Source organism: Parasteatoda tepidariorum, chromosome 3 (assembly GCF_982258835.1).
Source record: "Parasteatoda tepidariorum strain Cologne lab strain chromosome 3, Ptep-v5.0, whole genome shotgun sequence".
NCBI lineage: Eukaryota > Metazoa > Arthropoda > Arachnida > Araneae > Theridiidae > Parasteatoda > Parasteatoda tepidariorum.
Window position 1 is genome coordinate 43665615 of NC_141757.1, and position 14015 is coordinate 43679629.

Here is a 14015-nt window from a genome sequence, read left to right on the forward strand (position 1 = left end):
TTCATTTTTAAAAAGCATGGTTTATTCAGATAAATATTATGTAGTATTTATAAAATGTTAACAAAAATATGCAAGAATAATATATATTTTCAGTTTTTTTAAATGAGAAAATGTTAAAAGTACGTCAATTTTAATTAAAATATCAATTGTATTATGTTTTAAACATGTGTAAAAATTACAAATTCTCAACAATATGGTATATTTTAAAACAAGGAGCAACACACTATGTAACATTGCACAGTTTACATTGAAATCGAGATTCTTTCTGAACTCGTTGTCCATTTGAGTCAAATTTTTTAGTGCACATAAAGCACGTGTGTCGTTTCCCCCCCTTTCCATTACTTATACGTAGGAAGGAAAATGTCTGCTCAAAAGACAGCCAGCATAGTTAGGTATAGAAGCCATTTTCACTTCACCATATGCTTTGAGTACGCTCTTAATTAATTCAAATTACTTAAAGATCCACCGTTTTTTTTTGTATAATACACAAGAGTTCCACGCATATTGGTTTAAAATTTGTTCACATAGCATTTTTTTTTGTTGACACACATCGTAGTATTTTTTCAAATGACATATATTGGTCTGCATATCAACCCCTCCCATCGTTAAATTGCAGTCTAATTTGGTTTTCTTAATGATTTTTTCCAATAGCTACACTGTTTTTTTTTTAATTTTGTGGATTGTGCTAACAACAAGATAGGTTTTTTTGTCAATGTATTTAAAAACACTGATTTTGCCAATTCAGTATCCAATAATTCCGCCTCCTTTCAGTTTTGTACTTTTCATCTCTTGGGGTATTCCACTAGGGTTTATTCTCATAGTTCCATATACATCAGTCTGCTTGTTCAGAAGGTACTCTATGAGTTTAATAGAAGTGCAGAAATTGTCTAATGTTACACAATATCCTTTTTTTAAGAGATCTTTTATCAAAGTTAGAACAATATTAGTAGTTGACTGTGTGAATATCTCTACTACAGATGTAGCCAATGCTTGACTCACACAACTGGTAGAATTTTATTCTAAATCTTCGTCTTTACTTTGGAAGATACATTTTAAAATACTCTTCCTTCATACAACAGTAACAATTGATTGCAATATCCCTTTCAGGCACATACACAGTTTCAAATTTATCATTTATGAACTTATATACTTCATATATTTTCAACAATTCTGGTTGTGGATGTTTGTCAGAATTACATGAAATATTGTTCACAAAATGTAGAAATTTCAACAGAAAAGAATATATATTTTTTTACATTGTCTGTCCTATATAAGGTGCTGATATGAGCAACTTTGTGGACCAATACCATTTATGCACAGGCTTTTTTATTACACCCATCACGAGAATTAGGGCAAACAAAAGTCGATTTTCACTTGAGTTTGTTTCCTTCCAGTCTTCCACTCTCGAACTTGGTGTTAAATCATTAGTCACATTGTAATTTTCTGCATACCGATTTGTTTCCATGGCAATATAGCTGACTATGTTGTCATCGAGGAAAATACTGAAATACTTCAAAGGAGTATAAGTATAAATAGGAGTCTTTACACCAGGTTTTCCAGTGAATTGGTACTTTGTAATGGGTGGTGTAGGATCACTTTAATCTAGTTTACACCATATTAGATCATCAAGTTTTGGTTCTGTCTTTTCGTCTTCCAAAAAAGACGGTTCAGAGTCATAGTATTCGTCAGAATCCATTAAGAAAGTTAATTAAAAAAAATGAAAAAATTTAGTTTGGAAAACTGCTAAATAAAAAAATTAAAATTAAGTAAAATAATGAAAACTTGAAATCATATAAATAATTAAATAAAATTATTTTGTCATTAAATTTGTTCAATAAAATGATTTTCGTTAAGTCTTGAAAGAGACTGTTTTAAAATTGAAATAAGCAATACACAGCCAAGAAGATCAGTATATATCTAGTAGTTTCAGTCTTTTCTCTTCCCCCCCCCCTTCAAAAAAATCCCACCCTTATCCATTCTAAATGGAACGAGTAACTAGTTTGATGACGTTCGACGAAAGAACTTGAAAGTTCTCCAGCTTGTTGAAATCCTATAGCTCCTAAGTCATTCATTTCTTTTCTTTTAACCTTAAAGAGAGACGAAACGATGGAATTCAAAAGAATGCAATATTATATATTTTCAATAAATTTTCCTGCTTATTTAGATTCTTTTTCTGCAGCAAAGCTACGCACTATAAAGAAAAAAAAGACACATCCTACTTTTAAAAATAAAATATAAACTAAAAAATATCCAATATTTTTTTTTACTTACTACTTAAAATTTTGAAAAAATCTTATTTTCTTGTGTAATTATTTTTTATACCATTTAATTGGCATATAAAAGGTGTGCACTTTGAATAAAGCATAATTGTAGCACTCTTTTTTATGTCAAAGCAAAACAAAAATTTTTATCTAACGGTTAGGAAGAGAAAGTTATAAATTCCTTCTATCATATTTTTCCGATTTTGCAAGTATACTATATTTTATATGCTGAAAAAAATATAGCTGTTAGTTTAATGTGTAATTTACCATTGTGTTTCTCAGATGTTATTTGTTACAAATTTGGTGCAAATAGTTGAATTTTATAAGAAACATTTTGCTATATATTAATTAGATTTAATCAATAAAACCAAGCATTTCTAAAAAAATATGTTTATTTTTGTATATCTAAATTCTGTTACTTTTACGTAATTTTATTATTAAAGACACTAAAATTTTTTAAGTTTTCTAACGATATCCATTTTTGAAACAGTAGCGTTTAACAAAAGCAGTTTTTTACTTAATTTGAAAGAAAATAGAAAGAATACGTGAATTAAATAAATAATATCTATCAAAAATTGCAGTTATTTTCCCATCTAGCATTATTAAAGCACTATTAATTACTAACATGTATATCAATGAACTTGTTATAATATAAAGCAATTTTCATACATTCCTATTCGAATTCGGAAATGAGAAAATTTAAAAAGAACATACATTTTTTTTAAACTTCAGAGGGACAAATCATCAAATGTATCATGGAAATAATAGAAATCACAACCAGGAAGGGAAAGTTATCAATGGGAAGAATCTATTCAGTACAGGGAATATTTGAAAACCCTCTTAGATGTTATATTTTAACTCTATAATTGTCCAGAATCAAAGGACAAGAAAAAGTGTAATATAACCTGAAAGCTCATTTGAAATTTCAAAGAAAAGAGTAAAGCTGCATACGGTTCAATGACTTTCAGTAAAGTGAATCACAAAACACAATTCATCCATCAAATCATGTGTTAACCCTCCTTGACCACATAGACCAATAATCTCCCCTTTTAACCACAGATTAAAGCAGATGGGGGAAAGCATACATTTTGTCTGAGTACCTTGACATATTAGGTAGCATCATTCCAAGTGCACCTGCTCCTTGAAGAGAGAAACATAGAGAGAGAGGTGACGCCAGAAGAATTAACATTTTGGAGAATCAACATAATTGAAGAAAAAAAAAGGTAAGGACCTCATAAAAAAAAATCAAGTTACCCTGAATTGACTGTATATAGCTAAAACCAACAAATACATAAAAACAATGTCATAAATTTAACATAAAATTTGGAGACATACTTGGTATCTTTTATGCCTAAGTTTGGCTTCCATTCTGCATCAATTCCAACAACATCATAGTTCTACATAAAATGAAATTGAAAATATATTACACACAAATAGTAATACTTGCAATTATTAACACATTTCAAAAGTTCTCAAATTATAATAATTAACACCCCCTTCGCTTTCTGAATCTCAGACTGCTGGAAGTGCCTTGTGACAATTTATAAGCCCATGGCTTGAAACTAGAAAAGACCTAGAGGTGCAAGCAGAGCAATGTAATACCCTATTAAAATACAGACAGCAAATTGGAAGATAATGATTTGAACATATAATTTATTGGTAAATCAACCAATCGCTATCTTGATTAACTCTTTTAATAGTTTACTTCTCTTCGAGTATAATATCATTATAAAATTAAGAGCCAATTCTTCTCCAGGTGAGCAATTTGTACTAAAACACCACAAGTAATGACACTTAGTTACTGCTTGAGAAACAGTGCATGCCGATAGCCCAATTCAAACATTTTGAAAAATACTTTTAAATAACACAGCATTTTTACATTAATAATATTTAAATTAATATTGCCTTTCCCAACCTGGGCACTACAATGCTCACTCAGGGATCCACTGGTATACACACATAAAAGTATTACATAATTGTTTTTTTCCTCAACAATATAAATAACTAGTCTGTTTAGAAACATTTTTGCTAAAATAATTGACAATAAGCTAGAAAGTTACTTTAAAATTACAGAAAATTAAAAGTAAAAATTTGAGGTATTTTTACTATAATATTAAGTTTAAATCTCTTTAAGTTACCTCTTATTCATGATTTCAGTTATTCAATATAAAAAGTAATATCATGAAATATTAGAGAAAACTCAATAACATGTAAATAAAGAAGAAAAAAAAACGAATTCAAACATTAATAATTTGATTGTTTTATCTTATTCTCGAAAAATCAATCCCTCAAATCGCTAAGACTTTGAATAAATTTGGGTTTAAAGTTGTTTTTTTCTCCTAAAAACATTCTAGAATTGACCAACGCAGTGTCCTATACAGCACAATCCCAGGCATTCACCTTATATTTTAAAAAGGAATTGTTTGAAGAACAATTGATTCTTACTTCGCTTATATCAGCAACAGCTTCAAAATAATTTTCTAGGCTATCAACAAATTTAACATCAGAAAAATTTAGACGTAATGGTAAGTAATCTTCAGGATTCTTTAGTTGAGGACCATTATAATACAGTGAAACAAACCTGTTAAAAAAGTTGCAGAAATATTATTGAAACAATTTCATCATTTACCAAGTTCACTTTTTTTTTCTTGTATAATAATAATAAAAAAAAACTTGTAAATTTTTCAACTATGTCAAAAATCTTACTCATCAGATGGAGGAGGAAGTGCTCTTAAACAATCAGGCAGTTGATTTTTATTCAAGTTGAAAGCTTTTGCTAGCATAAAAGCATCAGCACTTTCATTAATGCAGACTAATTTTATCAATAATTCCCTTTGAAGAAAATAATGATCAGCTAATAAGTCCTGAAATAAGTTTTTTCTGATTAAATGATTATTATAGGAAATAATAAACACTCAGCGCAATATAAAAAACTTAATTTAACTTACCACAATAAGTTCAAAAAATGCTTCTGGCTCAATAGCTTCCTATAAAAATATGTTTCATGGATATTATACTAAACAACATTGCAATCAAGAAAAAAATTTCAAATTAGAAATTCAAAAATTTACAAATTAGAATTAGATTAAATGGAAAAAATATGCTATTTCAGTTATTATTAAGTAACTTAATTCATGATTCCTTTGAATTTTTAAGAAACAATAAAAGGAAAATTGAATCAAATTGCAAAAATAAACCTTTAATTATATTAAAATCAGATAAAACAATTGACTGGGTGGAAAATATATTAAGTAATGCAGATCAAAAAATGTTTAGTACAAATTTTCATTTATCAGATGTATAAATATGAAGAAAAAAAAAATAATGTGACAACTACCACTAGGGAAAGAAGTTATGTTGTCAGAAAGGTTTGTTGCATGGACTATTTATGGAATTTTGAATGAGAAATGAAAACAACATAAATGTATTATCTTTTTAAAATTATGCAGAGAAAATAAAGAATGGAATTATATTAATTTTAGAAAAAAGGCAAAAAAGCAGATAAAAGAATGATATGCAAAAATTAATTTTCATTTTGATTGTGAGTGATCACAAACATAAAAAGTTGATGGCTAAGGTGGGTTGGTAATATTTATTACACTATTGCTTGCATTCAAAAAATAAAATTATTTATTATTGTGAATACAAGTGACAACTTGGTTGATTCAATTGACTTGGTATTTCAATAAACTTGGCACAAATAAGTGTATAATAATATACAAATATTATTTCATCAAAATCCAATAAAAAACCTAGATTTGCTTAATAGGAAAACAATCACCATTCAAAAGATTTGGAGCTGAAACAACTAGCGCATATTGACCATTGTGACACATCATTTGAGTTACTCCATATAAAATTTGACAAAACAAGGCCAAAGTTGATAAAATGTTACTGAGTTTTGTGCAAGTGACATGTTTTACAGATCTTAATTTTAAGACTAATGCATTAAAAAATTTAAAAAAAACCCAACAGAGCTTAGAGTCCCAGTGGCTTAGGGGATAGAGTATTTAACTTCCAATGAGGTCATCAAGGTTCGAATCCCAATGATGACTGGTTAATACGAATTCGACTCTCAGCTAGCACTAACCACAGAGCTGATGTAAACTATTCTCAATGGACGACAAATAATAGGTTAGAGTCCCCTTGTTTTTGGGCTAACAGTGGTAGGTTTATGATTTTCCTTTTCATGTAACACAAATGTGGGTTAGTTCTATCAAAAAGTTATAGCCGTAGCCTAGTTTGACCTAATGCTGGATCCAAGAAATCCCCTTATCTTCTGGGTCTCTTTTAAAATTACAATACTAAGGAGTTGACCTTTGATAGTCATAAACTCATAATTGGGTTAGTTGTTCAATGCTGGTTATAAAATAAAAAAAATACTGAGTTTATAGAAATTGTAAAAAGGATTGGTATACAATCATATTGATCATATAAAATAATTTTAAAAGTGAGAGTAAATGGAATAAAGTTTTAAAAAATAGTTGAGAAGGAATGAATAACACATACTTCCACTATGTGAGTAAACAAAAAAAAAAAAAAAAAACACTCACAAAACAGTCATTTTGTTGGCAAAGGGGAAATCACAGAGGGTAAATAGAAAATAGACCCTTATCTAAAAGCTTTATATACTAATATCTAAAGATCTTAAGATTTCAATTTGAGGTATATAGATAAAAAATTATTAATTGTTTAAAATTTTAATAAATTTTTTTTGTTGAAAAATGTCAGTAATTGTAACAGTTTCGAACGTCAAATCATAAATTTTCAGGAGGAAAAAGTCTTAATAATAGCAAAATATGAACATGGAGTATTATGTAATTAATATTAATTTATGGTAAGATTATATTATGGAATATTAAGAAGTTGAAGCTATTTCAAAAATTATTTTAAGAATAGGAAGAATAATGACTTTAAAAAATTTTTTAAATGGAAAAATTTTTAGAATCACTAATACATGATAGTTTAAAGGCCAATTATAGCTTGTATAAAAATTCTATTAACTATTTTAATACTTTGTATTAATATAAATATTATAATACTTACATTAAAAAAAAAAAAATTAGAAATATTTTTCCTGCTATAAATTGCAGAAGATGAAAGCAATTAAGTCTATATCAATTAAAATATATAATTTTACAATGTAGAACTTTTTTATGGAATGATCATAAAAATCTGTGACGATTAGAATGAATAAATTTGAATAAAAAGAAAATAATATTCTAATAGAGAAGTAAAAAACGGATTAAAAACATGTATTATATAACAAATATTTGTTGATGAACAAGAAAGAATAAATACAAAATACACATAATTTACAAAATATTAAAATGCTTATTTGAAGTTTTGAAAAAACTGGCAAAATATTAAATTTCTTACATCAGTGTATCTTTTTCGTATCAAATACATCATTGCTCCTTGAACACGTGAAAAATAGACATTTGGACACTCTCCTAATTAAAAGAAAAAAAAAAACTATTTTTTTATAATATGCAAAAAAATATAGATTCAATTTTCATTTTTCACTTTGTAAAATGGCAAAATTATTAAATATGCAATACCCATAATACAAAAAAATAAGTAATTTTATTGAGTTAGGAAAATAAATGAAAATATTAAAATTGTGAGGAATATTCCCAGAAGTAATTGAATCAATAAATATTCCTGAAAAGATCATAGAATAGATGGTCTCAATTTTCAAAATATAAACACTTTCAATATTTATATTATGCTACATACATCTTTGGATAAAAAGGGTCGCATCAAAATTTTCCGTAAGAAAAAGGCTACTTCAAAAAGAAAATTGAAGTAAGAAGTCAGGAATATGCATTGTTTTAGTACATAAAGAGCAAAACAATGCAAATGGCAGAAAAGTAGGGAGTTAAAGTATTATTGGGAGCTAACTTATTTCCACAAATATTGAAAAAAAGTGCAGCAAAGACTCTTCAGTATCTAATACTGGCCTGATGCAAATGTAAACACATCTGGGGAGGATGCTTATGGTTTTAGTTAAAAATGTTGAAAGAAAATTTATAACAAAAACAAACATTCTAAAAATATAGTACTACCTTGTAATATTACTTAATATGATACTGTAATTTTTTATATTGCTCATTTGAACTGTATCATCATTCTTCATAATTTGGAATAATATTGATCATGTATAGCTCATAAACTACATAAGAAAAATAAATAAAATAAATATAAAAAGATAATATATTACAGTGAAATATCCATCATAGTCACAGGTAGCACAACAGCCTAGGGTGGGTCGAGGTTTTCTTTTAAGAGATTTCTAAGGAACCTTTTGGCTGACAATGGTTGTCCAGTTTATAACTTTTAGGATTCCAAAATCCTTCTCAATTGCAGTTTTGGTAGTCCTTTTTTCTTCCCTGCGGCTTTACCAAAACAAGTCTTTTTATAAGGTTTAAATTATGCATTTTGAAAACATGTGCAGTCCAGTTTTTCTATTAATCTTGATAAATGTTATGATATTTGGGTCATTAAAATATTTATAAATTTCGCATTGTATGGTTTCGTCCAACAATTATTTTCGCTCACTCTTGCTGAAATAGATCTTAAAATCTCTTGCACAAAAATACTAAAATAGGATTCATCAGATCTTGTTAATGTCTACTTTTTATAGTCATAGACCAAAATAGGTCTAATGAGAGTTTTATAAAACAAAAATTTAGCTTTTACTTTCAGATTAAATTTAAATGAAAAAAAATTAGCTTTAGTTAATTTTACAAATTAACTGAGACTTCTTAGCCAATAAAAGGCTTTAAAAATAAATATTTTTTATTTACAATGTGACAGGTTAACAATTATAGCAAACTTTCAGTTGAGCAATTAAGTAGGCTGTCATTAAAAACAATTTAGTTTTACTTTAACAATAAAATTTACCGTAGAACTTGCAAAATAGCTTAAAAATAAAAATAAAATTATATATAAATAGGAAATAAACATATTTATAAAAATATTTTAATACCATTTTAAATTACTTACTAATATCTATGTTTAAGAATTCAATGTATGTTGGAAGCCTTTTTTTCATCCACTTCGGATTATAGAAGGGTTTGTTTTTTTCTAGCCCAACAATCTTGAGTGATCTAAAAATTAATTAATAATTATTGATATAACCAACATAAATATTTAAGTAACTAATACAAATGGCAATTAAAAATATGGTTTTATTATAATAATGCAATTTCCAAATTTTATTGATAACAGCAAATATTCTTTACAATTACACTTTCAGTTAACTCTTTAAGAAACTCTTTATCATTCACAGAGCATCTTCTTGCCTCAGTGTCTACCATAAGTATTAATACTCACTGCCATGAAAATAACCCAGAAGTCAAGAATATCTTTTGCAAAATATCTAACCATAATTTTAATGCCCTGGTAAATTCTTTAACTTCCTTGAACGTCAGGAAACATGGTAAAGAAAAAAAAATTCTTGGGATTCCTTTGGCTTAAGACTATTATTGCCCTTCTGCCAAAACTCTGAAACATAACAGGCTTGAATCTCACAATAACCCTGGATGTATTTCTGTGCTGTCCTTCACTAATTCTTGCTATCTGTTCTGAAGCAAGTTATCATAAGTATGCGAATAAATAAATATCTTTTTGGTTTGTTTATTTTTACGCTCGTTCAATTAAATATGTTAATTAAAAAAGGACAAAAAATTGGACTAATAACTCATAAAGCATTAAAAAAATTTATATTCATGTTTAAAATAAAAATTAAAAAATTCCAAAAAAAAAGAAAATATTGAGTTTTAAGAGGAAGCATATTTGTGTAATAAATATTTAATTGATTTATAAAATTAACAGAAAAATACAAAATGTTTAAAAGATAAACAAAAAATAATTGCTTAAAAAGAAAAGATAAAAATTAATTTCATGATAAATAATTTTTTTTGACATTTTTATTAATGCATGCCTTGTGCTTAGTGCTTTTAAATAAAAAAGAGCATATATATATTGTAATATAGAATGCCTCATTTGAGTCTTTCTATATCAAATGATAAGCTTAAAACAAATGTTTCTTATCAATTTTAAGATATAGAAATCGCTCTCTCACAAAGAGCCATAAAAAGTCAAGATGCCAGATAAAAGATTATTTTCTTGTCTACATACATCAAAAATTTGTTTAATATGATCTAATTGCTCAGAATAGCTGTTTGAAAAACTAATTATATCATCAAAATAATTTGCAGCAAATTTAATTTTATGTTTAGTAAGGATTCTACAAATAATTCTTTGAAAAATGCTTGGGGCATTTTTCCAACCAAAAGGTAAACGTAACCATTCGTACAACCTATTGTGTGTTGCAAATGCTAGTTTTTCTGTGTCTTCTGGGAGGATTTGTAATTGCCAATACGAACTCACTAGGTCAATAGAAGAATAATAAGAACTTTGAGCTAATTTATCAATTAAAGATTGCATTTAGAAACTGAATATTTTTCATAAACATAACTTACCCATTTAGAAGAATAATGTAATATAGAATGTCTCAGACGAATCTTTCTATATTAAATGATTAGCTTAAAACAGATATTTCTTATCAATTTTAAGATATAGAATCGTTCTCTTACAAAGAGCCATAAAAATTCAAGATGCCAGGTAAAAGATTATTTTCTGAAGTTAATGGGCAATAATTCGTAGATGAAGTACGCATTAAGATAGTCCTAAAAATTCCCAGCGTCAGAGTGGAGTCATCCTTTTAGTGAATCAAAATCTCTAAATTTTATCATTTTAATGAAGTAATCATTAAGATAAGAATATCCTTGCAACCACCTCCCTTTTCTGAACCCCCTTAAAATATAGAGCACCAAAAATTCGTGGCTTTTTCATATTTGCATGGTTAGATAATCTGTGCCAAATCCTAACATCCCTGCTATGGAAACCCAACCAATGTAATCGATACAAAACTCCAGAGAACAATTTTTTCAATACTTTATATAACTTCGTAAAATGCCTTATTTGTTGAATCAGCCTTAGTCTCTTAAATTATCTAGCCTTTAAAGGCATATTATTACATATATTATAACAAGCACTTGGCAAAATCCTGAACACTTACCTGGCAAAATCATGAATTGCAACTGGGTTTTGATGAAGAGAATCTAAAGTTTTTACAAATCTCAATTGATGCACTTGATGACATTTTTGAAGGTAATCCTTCACAATGTTTTCTCGATCAAGAAGAAATGCAGGAAAAGCAAACTGAAGAAAAGTAAGATTATAATTAATTTTATAATAAAAACAGCTTAATACATACAGTAAAAAATAAGTATAAAGGCTTTACTCACTTCTTCTAAAGAAAATTCAGTTTCCAAATTGAGGGCTGACATTAAATAATATGCCTGAAATTTTTTAAAAGAAAGATTTTTAAAATTAGTAAAATGAATATGATATATAGACACTGATTCACTATTAAAAAAAAAAAAAAAACTGCTGAAAACTAACTTAAAATAACTGGGTAGCTTCAGAAACTTTTAAATAAACATGAACAAACTACTAATTTTTAAAATTAATTTTTGTAGAGGAACAGAATAGAATCATTAAATTTTTCACTTTAATCAAGTTATGATTTTATTGTATTAATAAGGTAAGCTAAAGTGTTCATATAAGCATATTTAACCAACAAAATTTCTATTCTCGTGAATTATTATTTATATTAGTCAAGATTTGAAAAATATATTAAATTTAAATCCAAAACTGTTAGAAAAGAAACAAACTTGAAATTTAACATAAGAATTTAGAAAAAATATATTTAAAAATGTCACTGAAAATGCAGAACACTTTTAATTTTGCTAAGCACTGATTTTTTTAAATTGCTTCTTTACACTTAATAATTATTTTTTAGATATGATTTATTTTGGTAACATTAAAAGTTTTTTTAATAGCAAGATGTAAACAACATATTAACTAACGTAAATTACATATAAATTTAGTAGTTAAATAATTGTCGATATTAGTTTATTCAAATTGCAAAGTTTATCGATTTTAAATTTAAAATATCGTTTCAGAGATAGAAGAAATAATATATATATTTTTAATGGAGCTGACTTAGAAAATTGTTCTCCTACGAAATGGATTTACTAAATCACTCCCAATTATAAAGAAAAAGGACTCTAAGATACATTAAAATAGATTTAATCTGATACAGAATCAATATTTAATTTGAAAATGTGTATTAAAAAATTTTTCTTCAACAATATCAGGTTGCGATAAACTTTATATTTGTCTAAATCATTTTTTATATAAAGAATAGAAGAAATTCAAGATGTGTAAACTGTATTTCATTTTTGATACAACCAACATAACTTAAAAATTGTTGAAACTGTAATAATTCATATTTTCTTAATAGGAAAATGTTTATTATAATAAAGAAAATGTCATATTATAATCTGGTAGTGAATCAAGATTTTATTTGAAAATGTGACAAAATGCTTTCACTTCAGCAATATTGTGCTCTTTAATTGAAAAACATATGTTAATTATAATTTGTAATTTTTCTTTTGAATTAACTGTAACAGTAAGACTACTGTAATTTCTAAAAACTTATCATTATTAGATAGAGCAGCAAGGTGAAAGATAAGGACATTAAGATTTCTTATTTTTATTTAGACCATTATAAAAGTTAAATATTAGAATTTGTATATTTTTCATTTCATAAGCATTCTTGAATAGGAAGAAAATTATTTAACATACAAAATGATGATTTGAAAGGGTAGTGTATGCGAACATTAAATAGCTAACTTGATGTTTTTTGAGCGATTTAAGTGTTATATTGATAAATTTGAATTGCCTGATAACTTTAATTTTTCAGCAGTTTGGCTTTACTGTATACATACAAATTTAACACATTGGGCACAATATGGCATCAATAACTGCCTCACTGGCTGCTATACTGGCTAAGTGTTATTAATAAATGCATTACCTCATAAATTCAATATGACAGCGTGATTCTGTTAGCTACCACACTGTAATGTTAAACACATAGACATTCAAAATCTCTCTGTGTGAACTATTTATATTAGCTGCTAAAAAAATAAATAAATCTTTTACATTTGTATTTAACTTGTGACCCACACAATAGTATGAGTATTTTATATAAGAATCAAAATGCAAAAGAATGAAACTAATATCATTTTCATTCTTTACTAAATGATATTAAAAGAAAAAATTAGAAAATTTCAGAAAGAACTTGAAAATATATAGTGTAATACATATTTAAATTATTAAATTTACCTCTTTATACTTTTTTTCATTCAATAAATCATAAATCACACGCATCACATAATCTTTCTCTTCATGCAATTTAAATATATGGCAAATGTGCTTAGTAACAGACTCATTGGATAGTAAAATACATTTACTCAAAGCAAAACCTTTTAAAGACATATTTAGATCTTTAGATACATCATTCACTCTGAACCAGTCTTCTAGACTTCCAGCAACTATAACCATTTTGCCTGCCATTTTTTTCCATCCAAACTTCAATGCTAGTAGTAATTCCAATGCATAAGTTAGAGGCTTAGATTGTCTGTCTAACAAATCATGCACAATACTTTTCAGAATTTCATCATCTTTGCATTTTTCAATCATACTGATATCAGCTAAGATGTGTGAAGGAATTTCATATTTAGTTTGGACATATTTGTTTCCCTTCTTGCCAGAAGACATTCCTAAATTTAAAATATATTAATATAAATAAAGATGGATAAATATATAAAGTTATGA

General features: G+C 26.9%; 1 protein-coding gene across 1 annotated transcript in view; it reads right to left on the reverse strand.

Annotated features, from left to right (window-relative positions):
- The window catches only part of LOC107447570 (exonuclease mut-7 homolog), a 34160-nt gene that overhangs the window by 19031 nt on the left and 1114 nt on the right, over positions 1-14015 (reverse strand). The window contains exons 2-10 of the mRNA XM_087159249.1: positions 13524-13960; positions 11579-11632; positions 11350-11492; positions 9270-9373; positions 7641-7714; positions 5210-5248; positions 4968-5125; positions 4707-4842; positions 3597-3658 (exon numbers count right to left, since the gene is read on the reverse strand). Coding sequence (XP_087015375.1) covers positions 3597-3658; positions 4707-4842; positions 4968-5125; positions 5210-5248; positions 7641-7714; positions 9270-9373; positions 11350-11492; positions 11579-11632; positions 13524-13958 — 1205 coding nt within the window. The 5' untranslated portion in view covers positions 13959-13960. The remainder of the gene's footprint in view (positions 1-3596; positions 3659-4706; positions 4843-4967; positions 5126-5209; positions 5249-7640; positions 7715-9269; positions 9374-11349; positions 11493-11578; positions 11633-13523; positions 13961-14015) is intronic.